The sequence below is a fragment of the Ambystoma mexicanum genome, chromosome 2q, assembly GCF_040938575.1.
Source record: "Ambystoma mexicanum isolate Mex_15411 chromosome 2q, UKY_AmexF1_1, whole genome shotgun sequence".
Lineage (NCBI taxonomy): Eukaryota > Metazoa > Chordata > Amphibia > Caudata > Ambystomatidae > Ambystoma > Ambystoma mexicanum.
This window is the reverse complement of record NC_090924.1, coordinates 714,738,579-714,756,805: the sequence shown is the minus strand read 5'-3', so window position 1 is coordinate 714,756,805 and position 18,227 is coordinate 714,738,579. Positions and strand designations below refer to the sequence as shown.

General features: G+C 42.9%; 1 protein-coding gene across 3 annotated transcripts in view; it reads right to left on the bottom strand.

The window, feature by feature from the left end:
* DPP6 (dipeptidyl peptidase like 6) overlaps window positions 1-18,227 on the bottom strand; it is a 2,034,493-nt gene that overhangs the window by 1,347,601 nt on the left and 668,665 nt on the right. For all 3 annotated transcript variants that reach the window (XM_069647934.1, XM_069647936.1, XM_069647935.1), the window contains exon 2: window positions 14,870-14,984. In XM_069647934.1, coding sequence (XP_069504035.1) covers window positions 14,870-14,984 — 115 coding nt within the window. The remainder of the gene's footprint in view (window positions 1-14,869; window positions 14,985-18,227) is intronic.

Genomic DNA, 18,227 nt, shown 5'->3' with positions numbered 1-18,227 from the left:
TCCTGGTTAAAGTGCAGCCAGCAGTGAGGCCATGGCCCAGCAGTTCTCCCCAAATGTGCCCTGGTGCAGGTTAGCGTGCAGCGATTTCCTCTGTCTTGGACAGCACCTGCCTTCACCTCAAAAACAGAAAACTTTGGAATGGACTGCACTACCGACAAGGATCCAGAGATGTATTTTTATCATTGTTCAGGAGGAAATCAATGAAGGAGGGGGAGACATCTTCCTTATAAAGACAAGATGTTACTGGGAATTGGGAAAAAAGTATGACTACTGTAAGGGCTCCAATTCCTGTTGTTGTAACAAGTGACCCATGCCTTCTTGCATCATACGAAGAGTGCTATGTCCTGCAAGAAATGAGGTGGCAGGACTCAAAAATAAGATGGCTGAACCACTTCTAAGTTCTCCCTTGCTCACTCTGGCAACTCTAACATCACCCCTTTCACATACCTGCGGACGTCAATAGCCTTTGATGTGCAATATCCTGGTGTGAAGCTGGCCTTTGATATGCGAGTGCCACTTTAAAGCAGGGTTCCCTGGAGATTTACTGCTGAGAGCTCCTCTGCCCGAGGGAAGGTGCTATCCTTACTTCCAGGGAATCAAAGGAATATAGCATTCTTTCTATTATCTCACTGAGAGCAGTGGAGACAGCCAGACTAGCCATGCATAACAATTCCCTTGACATCACTGACCTGGGCTCACAGGGTTGACACTCACTTGTATGATATCAAATTGCTGTAGCTTTATTATTGGTGTGCTCTTTTGAGTCACCATCCCCTACCAGGGTGCAGGATATTTTTAAAGATGAACCTGTCACCAGACTGATGAGGCAACAATTATGATATTTTGTTATGACTGGGAGAGTGTATGTTGTATGAGAGAAATGAACAGCTAACGTGTTTGTGCCTCGGAGTCGGCCTGTTATGAGGGGGGGGGCATTTTGTGCAGAAACAGACAGCACAGCCTTTTTACTGTGACATGCCATTTTTACTGGACATCAACAGGGTAAATCCAGTATGAAGAGTGCTCTTCAGTGGCCATGACTGTCTACATTGGTGGCACATGTTCACCAGTCTGTCCATATATTTTTACTCTGGCAAGGAATGTTTGTTCTGAGCAACATGTTTAAGCACACACAATAAATGGTATTACATGGTTAGACTGGTTAGACTGGCCTACATTGGTGCAGCCAGTCTGAATGTATTTCCTCACTGGGCATCAAGTGTAATGCCAACATGATGATTGTTGCTATGTAGCCATGCTGGTCTACATTGATGGAGTGAGTCCGAACATGTTTTCTTTCTGTGGCATTCCGTTTTAAATGCCAAAGGCAACAAGGGTATGATCTTATAAGGGGATAAAGGCATATATTGGCATATTCAGTATGGACATGTTTTTTTTTGTTTTGGTACCATTACTGGCATTATATGAAAAGCAAATGCAAGTATGTTATTATATGATAATACTGGCCTATATTGGTGTACCCAGCATAAACATGCATGAGCACTGCTAGCATAAACATGTTTTTTTCTTTTTATACTCGCAAATATTGTGTGAAAAGGCACATGAAAAGGCATTGGAAGATGATCCCGTGCATTGTTGATAACTTCAATTTATTGCATTTTTGCATATGGTACCATAGAAAACAGACTGCAAGCTCTGTGGCTTTTAGCCAATTTTTCACAGAATCATCAGTGCTGCAATAAATGCACCATTTTAATCTATTATTATTATTATTGAAGCTAATGTAGTTGGGCCCACCGCAGTGACATTAACATCTGTAAATGCACACACTGCACTGCTGAGTGGGCATTAACAGATTTTCGGTGGGCCTTGCCCACTCAGGCATTACACTGTCTATGCTGGACCCCGACTCCACTTTATCTGCTGAGCTTCATCACTTATCTCCTACTCCAAAATCCTCTAGAGGGTGGTGTTTAAGTGGGGAACCATTCTCCATACCACCGTCTCTGCAGGAGATTGCGGTCATGAAATAGCAGATGCACTCTAAAAACATAGTTCTCACCTATATTTCGAACTTTGTCAGGGCAGCCCATTACAGCTACTTGTCCTGTCTACTTATCCCCTTCAACCTCTGTTGCCATTAACAAGAATTGCTCACAATTCTCATGTCAATCTTGTTTCCTATGTGCATCAAAGCAACACCCCTCACCTCTCATCATCCACACTAACTTTATTCCAGGCACCTTTGTTCCTCCAATAACGTGCCCACATAATTCGGTTCTTGATATATGATATGATAGGTTATTTATAACGCGCTTAATATCCAGAGGTTTCTAAACATGGACCCGGGGATCAAACCTGTGTTGCTCCGTGTCGTCCTGCTTCCAAGGTGAGCATGTTGCCCCCAAGCTGTCCTCCCGAGACTATTCATACACAAAGGCTTTTTCTTGGATGCCTACATTTCTATCTATTAAACAAACTCAATATTTAACCGCATTTCCGCCTTAACCTTTTTCTTGCCAATCTTTATTGAGGGCAGTAAGATGATTTTCCCTTCCATCCATTACTGCTCTTCAGAAAAGGAAAGTGAACAAGTGCCTCTCTGTCATGAGACACTTGGCGAAACAAATGTCATCTACATCCTCAAATACATGACACAAGAATCATTCCTTCTCCCATCTAATTATCTGCTGACTAAATACCTCAACTAGAACACTGGGAAGCAACTTTACAGTGATATCCAATCTCTGCCCTTTGTTAGTTCACTGCCACCACACTCGCTAAGACCTCATCCACTGCCACGCACTCGACAACACCTCATCATTCACAGCATAGGCACTCTCCTGAAATTCCACTTCAGTAAACGCAATGCTCCTCATTAGTCTCTCTGCCTTTCACATTATTCTCTGTGAAGAAAATGCTAAATGATGCTACTAACACCGTGTTAACTATTCCAAGGCCCATCTCTACCACCTGTCTTAGATTTGTCAGGCCTGATCAAGAAATACAGCAGAAGGCATTCACGTATTCCTCGCCATCATATTCATATCAATCTTGGTCGGTCTTTGCCTACCCTCTACATCTTTTCAATATGATCCTATAAACCTCTATTCAGCATCTTTGGTTGTAAATTCAACAATGCTTTAGGAAAACCAACACCCCGTGCAACATTTCATGCATCCCCCTCACATACCTTCATTGGAATTCATTTCCTTAGAAAGGGCGGCAACAACCTTATGAGCAGCTTCATAAGGTCCCTGGACAGGGGCGCTGGCCAATGTGGAAGCTTGGAACATGGGCTGTATTCTCTGGCATAAGCCTGCATTCTGAGCTGCCCCAGGGCTGTGAGCCCCTTGCCCTTTTCCTCTGTTGCTCACTGCCACCTTCACCATAACGCATCCAGCACCCATGAGAAACTACTCTTCAATGCTAAAGGCGAAGTGATTGTCTTTATAAAAAGCATACCTGTCTTCTGTCTGTCCTCCGAGCTGCATCTGCACCAGGAGTCTGTACTGACGCAGCAATGAATAAAGGTATGTGTGTTTTTTTGTATCATGTTCACTTTGCCTTTAGCACCCGCGATTAACTACCCTCGGGTGCTAAAGGCGAGATGACATTTTAAAAAAGCATACCTTTCTTCAGTCCTCCAAGCCGGGTTAGCCTGATGCAAACGCACGATCAATGGACTGAATAAAGATACGTTTTTTTTTAATCTTTTTTTATTTTCACTTTGCCTTTAGCACCCGCGAGTAACTACGCTCGGGCGCTAAAGGTAAAGTGAGATAGAAATAAAATAAACTTACCTTGCAGATGACCCAGTGCCATGCGTAGTCTCCCAGCTGTTTCCTAGTTGATGACGTGACGGTCATCAACATAGAAAACAGAAGTGGAAACTACGCCACTCCGCCAAACCGCATGTTAAGTGCCTTTTTTTTTTAAACATCATTACCAACCGCGTAGGGAACTACATGGGTTCTAATGGCCATAACAATAACAATAGTAGGGCCGTAGAAGGTGGTAACGTCCCAGACCCTTTTTAACCTCATTAACCATGTCCTCGTGCCATTACTACATGGTTCCTTGTCATTATGGCCATAAAACAGCTCTCAAGATGCACTTAATCCAACATGTAGGTCCACAATGTATGCACTGCACACCAGTCTTGGAAGAATGGCCGGTGTTGCCAGGATCATGACAATCGCATAGATCGCTATGTTTAAACTCTTGTGTATAGTTCTGTTCATCTTGGCACTTCCTAACATTGCATCTTGGTGGTTGTTCTCACCGACGGCAAATATCATTGTTATTACCAATCGGCATTATAATAATACAAACTTCCAAATGAAATAAATGCAAACATTACATTGTATGAATCATATTTAAACAAATTTGCTCTAAACATATTTCTGTGTCAAAAGGAGGGACTTGACAAGCTGAGGTTGACACTCTCAAGGAACCTTTACACCGTCAGATATCTTGATGTAGTTCCATAAATAGCATCTCCAGAAATTATTCAAAACCGAGATCCTGTGACAAATCTGTGTTTTAGCCAATCCTCATCTCATAAAGTTCTAGCTTCTCAAAGATTGCTCACTGAATTGTCATCTCTGTCCCTCTCCCCTGCATGGCCTTTCACTGATACTGTTCCTTCAAATCTACTGTGCGCTGCCGCGCTGCATGTGCGCTTTTTTCTGTCCTCCATTGATGGGACGCCCCCCTTCCCCAGTACACACAGCATCTTCCCCCCAATCCTTGCCCCCTTAATTCAACTGGGATTTTACTTATTACGACTGCTGCCCCACCTCCTCTGCTACTTGCCTCCCGATCCCAAACTCCCTCATTGCCCCTCCACCACCATCCCCTTACACACCTTGTCTGCATACTCGGTGCCCACAACGTTCCATATGGCTGAAGTCTCCATGGTGGAATTACTTAACCAGTGATCTGGTGAGTGGGTCTATGAAGGGGATGCAGAAGGCACCTGTGTCACCTAGAAAAATGCCCTTGGGTGTTCTTTTACTTTTGTGGGTATGCCCATAATGGCTCATTTGAGAACGGGGGCAAGCTTACCTTGAGGTGCAGGAAGAAAGTGACAGAGTGGGAGAGAGGCAGAGCGAGAGGGGGGCAGGTAAAAGAGAGAGCAAGAGAGAGAGAGGGAAGAGTTGGAGTGTGTCTCAATACATTTTGGAATGATGTTCTTTCATTTTACATGTTACTTAGCAAATATGTTGTTTTAACAATTGGTGAGACGGTCGCTTTAACATAAAAAAGAACGTTGTGGTCTCAAAATAACCACAAGAAATACTGGCGTCTTGAAGGTGGTCTCATAGTGGCAAAATTGTGGAAAAGGAAAGTATGAAATGAACATTCACATAGACTTAAATCAGGGGTCGGCGACTTGTGGATTTCCAGATTGTTTGGACTAACACTCCCATGACCCTTATTCATCGACTTTGCTGGCTAAGGCTGGTGGGAGTTGTAGTGCAACATCTGGAGTGCCAAAGTTTGCAGACCCTCGACTTAAAGAGATAAATACTAAGCACCTCTAGCTTTAAAACCAACTATATTGCGATGACACATGCCAAAGTATTAGCAAGCTTGTAAGGGGATGGGATATGTACTCTTCATCCCCACTCCCAATTCCATTCAAGAATCGTAGATTGGCAAAATAAAAGCTCCAAATATGTGATATATAACCATTTCATTTTCTTTGAAAAATGCATAATATTTGCTCATTCTATTTTTGACAGCCCTTATGGAGAAACAATTTAAGTGACAACATTGAACAGAAAATGAAGTTATTAAAATATGCACTATCCACTCAACGTTACAAAGGTCTACTGACAAACTTAAATATAAATGTATATAGTTTGATGTTTAAACAAAACGGGTTGCAATCCTGCTACTGTGACCTCAAGCTTAGTTTTTAATATAAACTGAAAACAAACCAGTGGTTAAAACTATGCAAACTAACACTGATTTTAAGCTGTGTTCTTGATATGGTGTGGTGCATCACCAAGACCCTTCATTCTACCACTTCAGTGTATATATTTGTGAAAGTGTGTTTGTATGTTCGGGGTTGGCTTCAGCCCCATAACAGTTGGTGGGCTAGAATTTTGGCCCTAGGTCATCATACCAGTCTGGGATGTACTGGTGATAGTGAAATCTGACTAAACTCACCCATTCGCCCTGCACAAGGGTGGAGCGGGGTCTGGCCCTATGCTATCAGTATAGGTGATTTTGGGGGATTCCTGATTTTGCAATTTTTCAAAAATAGGAAGTTATGACACAATAAAACATACACAAGTCTATAGCAGACACCCACGTGCATGTTAGCTATAGACCAGGGAAAACGATAGGTGGTACCGCTAGTTGTAAATAGAGATGACAGTCACGTCATATTGTTGTTTCGAAATATTAACTCACACCAAGTAAATGTGCTTGTAAATACAAATGTGAACACGTGTGGTAATAGTGCCCAATTCACAACAAATTGCACTAGCTTTGGCAAAGTGCAAGAAAATCAAGTTGCACCTGTGACCATATGTGATTTGCGGCGGCATGTGTAATCACAGAAAAATACTGTTACGTTATATATGCATTTTACGATTAACACACTTACACAGACAAATTAACTGTAATCATTCAATAAACAAAATAGGAAAATCAAGCACAAATCCTTGCAACTGAAAGAATAGTTGAAATGTGTAAGAGCTGTTGAATATTTTTACCTGAGAGTTATCCACTTTCAGGAAAAAATTAAAAAGGAACTTAACCCTGGGGTCACATGACTTAAAAGTTTCCCTTGTGATGAAGTACATGACTAACACCAATGGCGTTGTTTATATGTTATGGAATTAGAGCAAACTGATTTTGGCTCAACCCATAAGTGTGTTCGCTATGGCAAGCTTGAAGCAGGCCAATTTTATTTCCTACCATTTTAATGTTTTCTTTATAATACAAACATACATGTAGAAAACATGTTTTTTTGTGACTCAACAAACATAGCATGAAACCAGTCCGATTCGTTTTTGCCCTAGTGCACTTTTAAAATATTTCAAAGTTTTGAAAAACCCGTTTGTTCCATCCAACATTAGCTAAGCAGCAACACTGTAAGTAAATGCATCTGCACAACATTTATCAACAGTGCAAATGTTAGACAATATGGCCCGGTTGGCATAAGGGCAAGTTGGTGCATGTGAGTGTGGACCCCGCCCTCAGCCCTCCACCGCCCCTCCTCCTGCCCAGTATGTTGTGACACATCTACTAGTACAACAGCTCTAAAGTGGGAACCAGTCGAGGTTGTTGCTTCAGTGCATGCATTTTCTTTTCTATGTAGGAGCTTGGTGGTGTTACCTGCACACGATTCATTTTCTTTCTTAAAGAAAAGGGGTTAGCTTAGTAGGTCCATTGCAGGGAACCTATTAACCCCAAGATCATAGGCCTGGAGCAAAATGATAGGCGTTTAGATAATCACGCCCACCTAAAATAATGGTGCCTCATCAGCATTTAATAGGCACCTACCCGTGCAACAGGGACAAGTGGATTAGTCACCCTCTTCCCGCATTGACTCATACAATGTTCAATTACAAATCAATTGCTAGGTAATTGGGCCCAGGTGTAATTTGTTCTGTACATGTACACACTGTGTATCACTGCAATCGCTTCTTAGTGGGCAAAGAGGAGGAGGGGGGGTCTATATAAGTAAACAGGGTTCTGGAAAGGTGAGGTGGCTGGAAGGGAGAAGGATGAAGTTTGATAGTCTGGGTGCAACGTAATCCAGTCAGTCATCATGGACCCCCCATATTTCACACGAATCTCATAGCAACTTAACAGTGTTACGAATCACTTCGTTTACATTTACCTGGGCTTGGCAACTTAGGTTCCATAATCTGTTTCTCCTTGATAGTTGACTGAACACTAATTATCATCTAGCCTAGATTGTTCCATAACATGGCCGAGGAGTAACCATTCTAATTTGTCCGTCTGACATGCAACAACTTGTCCTTGCTTTTGCAAGTGACTGCATACCACCCTCAGAGTAGGTAACTAGACAACTGTATTATGTGCACAATACCTATTCTACAATTTCTGCTGCATACACTGCAATGCAATGCTCCTCTCTAATCTGTCAGACGGCGGTCTACTGAAGAGCCATGCTTCCTACAGCACTTCAAAGTGATTACCTATCACTGGAGGCATTATAGAAATACAAGATAACATAGCAAAAAATGTTTTTGCTATCCGACTGTCGTAAAACCACCTTTTTTTACCGTTTTTTTTTACTAATCACAAATTGAGGCAGCTGCATTTAGTGTATTTTAGCAACTGCATAACTGCTTTAATATTTAAAACTGTAACTCGTGCTTGAACCGTTCTGTAAATGTCACATCGAATGTCATATTTCATTCCATTGTGGATGGTGCAAAAGACCGGCTTTGTATAGTTTATAGCTAAGATCATGTAAAGGGGATGGAAGCTGAAAAGGTGAGTGGTTACAAGGTGGTCTGGCATCCATTTCACTGCGCTCACAGTGCATACAATCTCTGGCATGTAGTGGACCCAATGTTCTATCAGTATGGTGTCCTATCCCCCCTCTGCCGTTCTCTCCTCCTCCTCCTCCTCTCCTATCACATTTGACGAGGCCACTAGAGTTGTCTGCTCTATGAAGGTCGCCTCCAAACAGGTCTCCCCCTTTTCTTCCAGAACTATTAAGGACGATATTGGCTCTCTTGCCTCTGCACTTGCCGATTTCTGCAATCACTCTTTGCTACTGGGTCTTTCCCCTCTTCCCTCAAGCACTCTCTTGTGCACCCCCTCCTGAAAAAACCTTCTGTAAACCCTTCTTGTCCGGCTAACTACTGACCCATATTTAGCATACCCTTCCTTGGGAAACCCTTGGAGAAGCTGGTCTTCCTTTAACTGACCCAGCATACTGAGCTTGTTGGTTGTCTACATAATCCTGCATTCCGAACATCCAGAGGCACAGAAACTGCTCTTCTGAACACCTGTGAACAAATGCTTAAATCTCTTGATTCCGACTCTCCAGCTGTTCTCATTCTACTTTATATATCCTCTGCTTTTGACATGGTCAACCACACCAGCCTCATTAAACAGCTCCGAAATATCCTAGGTATCTCAGAGTGGGCATTGGACTGGCTGACCACCTTCCTCAATGACTGTCCCTCCCAGGTTAACCTGGGCTCTTTCTCCTCTCCCACATCCACCTCCACCTCCACCTGTAGCATCCCTCAGGGCTCCAACCTTTCTCCCTGGCTCTTTAACATCTATCTTGCTCTGCTTGCACATCTAATGTCCAACTTCTCCCCTTACTTTCAGTGTTATGCAGATGACACACAACTCTTCTTCAAACTCCCCTCTGATCCTCTCCCTACTTCCTCCATCATTCCTGACTGCCTATCTGCCATCCGGTCCTGGTGGGCCTCCAATGATCTCTGCCTCAATGCCAACAAGACTAAGATCCTTCCCATTGCAAAATCTCTGCCCTCTTTTTTCCCCTCACTCTGGGAACCCTCGATGTGCTCTCCCCCTTCTACTTCATCTGAAGCCAAAAACCTTGGAGTCATCTTCGACTCCTCCCTTTCCTTCCTCCCTCACATCCAGGACCTTGCCAAGAAGGCCCACTTTCAACTCCACCTCTTCAAAGGAGTCTGTCCTTTCCTCACTTTTCCCCAGAATCTCAATGTCTCTAGATTTCTGGTACTCTCTAGGCTAGACTATTGCAATAGCCTCTTCCTTAATCTAACCTCTTCCTCTCAACGTCCCCTCCAGCTATTCCAGAATAGGGCTGAAGGACTTATCCTTGGCCTCAAGCCCAGGGGCTGCATTTCTCCAGCCCTAAATTCTCTCCACCGGCTCCTAGTTGCTGCAAAGATCACATTAAAATCCCTCTGCATCATCCATAAGGCTGTCTGGGGCTGGGGACCATGCTATCTATAACTGGCTCTTACTAAATACTCTCCCTCCAGATCTTTACGTTCCTCCAGCACCAACTCTGTGTGGGTCAAGCGCTACGCTAAACAGTGAGCTGGTGGCTGATCTCTTTCCTCGTCTGGTTCCCTCCTTTAGAACAGCCTCCCCCTCCCTCTTCATCTTGAGCCGGCACTCCTCAAATTCCAGAAGCTCCTCAAGAATTTCCTTTTCACCTCCTCCTTCCCCCCACCCTCCCTTGCTAATCCCCACAGTCATTGAAATTAGTGACCAGGGCCCTTTTGTGTCCACCTGAGTCTTGGCCTCCCACACCCAATCGCCTTTAGCCTAAGCCCACAACCAGCACTTGCCTTAGCACCCAGTGACCTGTGCTATCACAGGTCTGCACTTATTTATTGGCAGTTGACCACTCTTACCAAGTGATCTTTGCCAGTCACTTAACAGATACTTGCAACTTACTCCCTAGCACTTCCTGCTGTGGTACTCCTAGCACTTACCACCCCATCCCGTCTCTCTCTCTATCTGCACTTGCACATTATTAATGCTTGCCTAGTAGGACTGTTAAATGTGATATCATATTGTGCCTCCTTTATTGTATATATTGGCCTAAGCCCAGTCGCTCTGCGAAGAAATCCGCGTTGCGAAGTTCTGACCTTAGATCGATCCAGACGCCATTTTAGGTTCATCCGTCATTTTGATTCTTACTCCGAAGTCCCCGTGTTCTACAATGGTGGACAGTGTTCTTCTGTTTGTAACTTGGCCATCTTGACATTTACATGCAAGTTAATGCCTAAACTGCCCGCAGGTCAAATGTTAGGGTCATGTAATGAGACCTTGTCCTTCGTTGACCTGTAGATCAAGGATTACCTATGCCAACAAAACTGATCCGCGAGCATATATCAAGCACAATGTTGTTTAAATACTGAATGTGAACACTTGTTGAACTACATTGTATAAAACATGTATGAAGGCTTAATGTTAAATCCAAAGAATACACTGTTGCCATTGTGACCTATTTGTGAATATACTAGGAAAAATCCACATGCATATAGATTAATAAATTAGAAGTGAACGCGGGACGAACCGCTAGCCCTAGGAATGATTAACCTGTAGATGGGCTGTACATCATGTTACAAATTGTATAAAAGAGTGAATGTTCTGATGTACAGCCCCACTCACTTCTCACACCGAAAGGGCTGGTATTCGCTGTGATGTACTGAGGGCCAGATAGCTATCTGATGCTTTGTTCCTTTGAAAACTGGTCAGTTGTAGAATAAAGATCTATGTATCTTTGTAAGCCCGTGTTTGGTGTATTTCCTTTTGTGGTACTCAGCCTCGATATTTCCTTTTGCTTTTACACGACCACCTCTCACTTTCATTGTTATATTTGCCTTCCATTCCCATGTTCCCTCCCTGTTGCACTGTGGGAGCCTGGAAACACAATTTACTTGATGTACAATAAACTAAACAGCTAAGCGCAACGATCAGACTATATTATATATAGATATATAGATATATATTTATTTGCACTTTGAAGTATAAATGCAGTACTTTGGTGCATTGTTATTGTTGCATCCATGCATAAGGTACACCTTAAAAAGAGCTAAAACTGACCTTGCTGAAAAAACACATGCGTGAGCTGCGTCACACATTTAAAAAATGAAATTCATGCTGGCTACTGCAGGCATAATATTGAAAATAAGGAATTGCTATATTCTACACCCCCAAAATAACACATTAGGTATGCTTAATCTAGCTTGTGCTACTGTCGTATTTGCCATTTCATAGCACAGTAAATATCAAGGGTTGCCAATTGCAAATATATCAGCACTAACACTGTCGACCGAAGTAAGACAGATAAGGGCCTTCCGCATTATAACTCTATGACTTGGTTGTTAAACATATAGAGCAGTGAATGCTCAACTCACTAACATACAATTGGCTAAGGAATAAAATAAGCATTGTCAAAGCCAAGAGATGGATGCTTTAGTATGGACACAGGAACTGCATTTTCCATGCACTGTCATAATAGAACAACCTGGTCGTAAAATGGAAACACTGGTAAATGGTGCTAAGTACATAAACAGATTATTGCAGTGCCTGTATAATTAAAGCCAAAGAATTTGATGGGTGGGAGGTTTTAACTTAATCTCAACCATAGCATAGCTCTGGGCAACTATTGCATTAGAGTACAGATAGGGAGAAATGGCATATGAGGTGGGACACACAGCTTGTAGGTGTTGTTTTGTTATTTGCCCACCCATTAACTGTCCATGGTGACACTGATCCCTATGTCCATTGCCACCCAGTACCAGCCAGTCCTGCCCAAAACACCTCCTTAATGGCCAGTTAATACCACTTGAGCCGTGCCTTTCCCATGCCAATGCTTGTTTACCTTGTCTGCACCATTGCAGCAAAGTAACAGCCATATGCAAATCAGAAACTGCCACCAGTGGGAGCAGGTCAGCCCAAAATGTGTGGCCCTGTCCCTTCAGCATGGAAATACAAATAGCCCAATACATGTTTGAGCCTTTTTGGGCCTCATTGGTTAGGTGAAGCTTGACGTCTTATCGAGCAGGGGGAAAGGGACCCAGGTCTGGGCATACCATCTCTCACTAAAGGAGACAAACTAAAGCCAAAACAATGCAATGTGTGGAAGGTTTTGAATTAATCTCAACCACTGCGCAACCTTTTGTATCACCGTGTTTTAGGCCATCTGCACCATTGCAGCAGGTGAGCAGCCATATGCAAATCAGAAATGGAATTGCCAGATCAGCCCAAACTGCTAGGCCTTGTCCCATCTGCATGGAAACACAAGCAATCCTCGATATGTTTTGGCCTTCTTCGGCCTCATTATTGAGGTGAAGCTTGGTTGCTTGTGTTTCTGTAAGGAGGTGACGTGCCTAGCAATTTGGGCTGGAATTCTCCTATTGGTGGAGGTACCAGACTGTTTTGAAAGTCCCCTTTTGTAACGGCACAAACAGGAAAGAAAACGTGGTTTGGAAGATTGCCAGGACCATGCCAGTGGTTAAGGATAATTCAAAACTGTTCATGCACCCCTTTGTATGTTATACTGCTAGGCAAATGCAAAAAAAGGTAGCACGCACCCCTCTCCCGTGGGTGGACTCCCTGCTCACTGTGCTCAGAGAGGCACAGCTTCAGCTCACTGATGAGGCCCAACAAAGCTGAAACACGTGTATGGTGTTGCTGTTGGTACACTTGTTCACAAAGGAATTGCCATAACATTTCGGTGCTGGACTGCCCGTGTGGGCGGGAAAAATACTGATATGCAAATGGTTAATTGCCATCTTTGAAAGGTACAGTGAGCAAAAAGTGTGTGCTGCAAACTCTCATTTCAGAACAGGTTATCATGCCATGTTCTTTCTGGAGAGGAGCACCTGCTACCTTTTTTTGAAATATCTGCCGGGCAAATCCATTTCTAATGCCTACACGTGAGTCACAATTGTTGGTTCTGCCAATGATTATTCTTAACAGGAATTCCATGAAAGGAACATATGCAATGACACACATACTGTTCATAAATTAAGTGGCTGAAGGCACACTTGATTAAGAGAGTTATATAACAGCTGGCGCTGGTTTATCTCGTGCATTGTTGCTATTAAGCCACTACCTTGCACAAGGCTTCTCAGAGGCACAGAGCTACACTCAAAGCGATAACACAGCAGGGTTTTCGGCAGGGAGGGGCTGGACGTGTGTGGCAATGGCCATACAGCCGTTAGCCATGTGTGGTCCAAGGGTGGCTAAATATCCAAACAACGCCCACAGGGTGTGTGTCCCTCCTAACATCTCACCTCTCTCCTACTTTCACTTAACATGACAATAGTTTCACCTTATGTGCAGCACTTTCAGCAACACATAATAGCCAAAACTAAAAACTGTCTTCTGTTTTTGAATTAAAATAAAAACTGCATGTACAGCACAATAGGAGATGGGCTTCTCTCTTGTTGACAAGAATGAGGGGAGGAAAAACTGTAAGGTTTTGGCACCATAGAAGTCAAAGATGATAATAGGAACAAGTGATATGGTCTTGTTAGGATAGTGCAAAGGATGCGAGGTGGCAAATGGAATATGGTTTGGGCATTTTAGTCAAGGTTAAGGGGAAATACAAGTGATACGATTTTGGCAGCATAGCTAACAGGAATGAGGAGATGAAGAGGTGATATGGTCTTAGAAGATAATCATAACACTTATGAGGGGAGATAGGAGTAAGAAGATCATTGCAGTTTTACATGACAATGATGAGGGGAGGTAGAAGTGAGAAGGGTCTTGCACCACAGTCGCTAAGTATGATGGGAGGCATTTATGATAAGGTCTTGGTAGCACAGCCAACAAGGATGTGGAGAGGAAGAAGTCAAACGGTATTGACAGTTATCAATGACAAGAATGAGGAGAGGTAGAAGCTATGTGGATCTCGCAGTCTAGTCAATAAGGACAGTGGGAGATAGATGCAATAAGGTTTCGACAACGTAGGAGACAAGGCTTGGGAGAACTAAAAATGAAAAGGTTTTGGCAGGACATTTTTTTTTAAATCAAAGTGAAATTGTAAGCAGAATGAAGGGAAGAAAGAGTAACAGGGTGGCCAGGAATCTGTTTTTATCACCTCTTGACCTTGCAAATAAATTCTACAGGCACATTTAAGGATAGACGTTCAAGAAGACCACAGCTAACATGAAGACATGGAAAATATAGAGGTTAGAAACAGTAAAGAGTAGAAGTGCTGTAGAATTTGAAAGATGAAGATGCGGTCTATTAAGTGAGCTAAGCAAACGAGAGGGTAGATGGTGAAGTGGAAAATGAAACAAAGAAAACAGTGCCCACTAGTAAGAAGAGAGAGAAAGGATACAAGATAAGTTACATTATTAAGGTTAAGAATGGAGCGACCGTATGTGACGTTTCAGTTGAAGACATTTGCATGCGGATATAGCAATCCCATTACCTGGTGTTAGAAGGATAACAGAGGTGACAATCAGGGAACAGATGACCAGAATGACGAGCAAGGCAATTGCAATTCCCTTCCAATTCCGCTGCGGAGGGTTGCTCCCCACCAGCTCCTGGAGAAAAACAAAGATAACACATGTGTTAATATAATTCTGCCCGAGTGCAAGCAGATCTGTATGCATTTCCATTTACACAGCAAGACACCCATGTAACCGTACCAGGAAATATTCTAAGCTAATCAGAGCATTTGGCGATTGGTTACATAGTGCCTGTGTATGTGGCACAAAGCATTCACTATGTACCCAAATGCAACTACACATATTCGAATGCATATGATTGTAGGTGTGCACATCCATCGCTGACATATAGTTATGGTGAAACCTATTAACCAGTGTCTTTTGGGAACTTTCTATTGCTAAAAACTTTGACTGGGATGAATGGGGCAGTGATTTGGGAAACTAATTGCCTTGCAAGCGCCTCCTTAAATTGAAACATTTGGGGCAGATTCATAGAAGGGTTAAAAGTTACTACGCATGGAAAAATTAAGTCATTGTTGCATATGCAAAAATATGCATCATTTGAACAGACATATAGCACAAACCGGAAATGGGGGCACTTTCACAGTAGTGGTGAGGTGGGGAGACCAAAAAAGGAGGGGTGCGCAGGTGGAGACGGAGGGCTGCTCTGAAATACATTTACATTGTTAAGGTCTTTTTTGTTTCTTGCGGTAATGGAAAGCCACTGCGTGTCTGCGGGAATTGCACTGTGGTTTTTGTGTTTATGTTCTCACAGTAAATTCTCGTGGCAAAATCTCACTGAAATGAAAGACGAAAAAGACCACAAAAAATGCAGGACATACTGGAAAGTGGGCCACGGTGTTTAACAGGTGGAAAGTGGCATTGCACGTGGTGCAAATGGCCAAAGGGCGAGGTCATGGTTATTTACACATTAAATGGATAGCTCACATGCTACTGTCTTTTGCTGGAATTGCTGCAAATTGGTCAGCGGCCATATGCCTACTCGTGTCTGTCTTTCACCATAATTGGTGCACAGTGGCAGGTGCCTCGGCCAAAGGTCACGGCGATTAGAGCCAGTGGACCACAGTCTTTTAATGTAATTAGTGCAAAGTGCGCACTGGCCACAGACAAAGGCCACTGCAAGGCCGCACTATGTAGCAAGTGGGACCACTTGATACTTAGTGAAAAAAACTTTAGTTAAGGTGAAAGCATTTCAGGGAAATTCAGCCTGTGTTGCAATTGATGACAACCATAAATCAGGGTCACCCCCACCTCTCAGCCCATGAGCACATAGACGACATAACAGACTGCAATGGCAACGACACCAATGGTTGGGCCTCCAAGTTAAGGTTGTTGTCACTTTCAACACCTGGCCGAGTTGCATGGATTTTGTTCTGAGAAGTGATTTTGCGTTCATGTTCTCTTTACTACAGGTTTTCGCTGATGTGTATCTATCAGTGAAACAAATGTTAAAGTGATGTTTTGATTGCAGCACAAAAACAACACATCAGCACATATTCACCATTTTTCAGTTCCTACATCATCTTAATCTCACTACAGCCGTGAAAAATAATCATAACTCGCCCGCAACCACGCCCTCCACAGGCGAACTCTCATTGTGGTGCGTGACCTGGAAAAGCAAGTCTTCAAACGCTTGTTATAGTTCTTTTGAGCTTTTTTGTGTTGATCCTTGCATGGACTTTAAAATAATCTTACCCTCTTTCGGATAGCACTATTTTTCTTTAGCTAGTTGTGTTGCTCATATCACGTAAGGAGCGTGGGCACATGCATGTCATTTGTGTGGGCGCACACAGCATCCTGAGCAGTGCATGACAGGTTCCGTGTCATGGTCCATTTATGACGGTGGTGTCGAAGTAATGGGGGTTTTCTGAACGCTAATTAGCAAAGCGGTGGGGTTGTGTTTGCACAACATTGACGGCCCATTAAAAAAAGCATTAACTTTAAATGTTACTATCCCTCTGTACTTCTTAATTACTGGAGGCATGTGCAGGCTATGGCATCTTGGTGCTGTGAAACGTAAGCTATTGTGTAATCTTTTGCGTAATCTATTGTGGAAATTGCAGTTTATCAAATTAGTATTTATGCACCATACTGTCATTGTCGTACTCTCATGCTCAATTGGGCCGGGAGGACAGCCCAGGGACAACTTGTTTGTCTTAAAAGAAAGACAACGCAGAGCAAAACAGGTTTGAATCCCAGTCCTGTGCTTAGAGACTGGTCTATGGTATTAAAACCTATTATAAAAGATTAATTCATTAATGCTCTTTGATACCCTCACGCTTTATTGGAATTTCCCATTCTCCTTTTAATTGAATGTGTGACATTAGCTCCTCTCTTCATTAATTATTTGTATGGATTGGAATCTTGCTGGTTTCTGTACAAATAACTCTGACAGCCCTGGCCCCCTGAAATGTTTGCGTTTCGTAGCATGTGAGCTGCAACACAGCAGCAAGGTTTTTAACCATAATGAAGAGAAAATGGGGTTGGGGAAGAGCAATACATCCATCCTTTTGAACCTGTATGCACAAATGCATGGGAAACATTCATTTCTATCTTTGGATTCTAGCCTGGAAGATGGGTCAGGGACATAGGAGGGCTGCTATCTGCAAAAACAGACCTGCATGCCACAGAGTCAAAGGTTTGTGTGGTAGATAAGAGCGGAAAAGGAAAAGTGCCCAACAGAGATCTGCAAATAAAGATAGATGGCAGTGTAGCTGTTTTGAGCCCATCAACAAGCATGCTTGCATCTATATAGGGATGGTTTGCACTAACAAAAGAGGGAAAATATTTGTGTGTGCACATATTTTTCTTCTCAGACTACATTTTTTCTGTAGCATGATTAAAAGCCTTATATTGCAGTTGAAAATGCTAATTTTGCCTTTGTTACCCTTTGTCATGCATTACACAAATTATTTCCAATCAGAGGAAAATGCATATTATACTCATTCCAAGTAGTCTATGTCAATGTAAAAGGAACTTAAGACTATTTCCCTAAAGCACGCTGATGCTGAATAACTGAACCCTGCTGCTCCTTTAAGTGTGAGGCAAATGGCTCAGTGTAGGGATAATCACAGACTATTGGATTCTGTTTTAAGTTTAAGTAAGAGAAGCACCAGAAAAATACATCATTTTAGCTTTGATTTCTGCCTTTCGCTACCATGAAAAGGATGCACTTGCAGGATGCAGGTAATCACCTGAACACTGAAGAGATAGCGCTTGACACATTGGGTCATTGAGTACTGTGAGAAATCTGAGGGTGTCTTCACTCCTCTCCTCAATATACTCTCATCCCAGGTGGCCATGGAAAGGACATCGCTT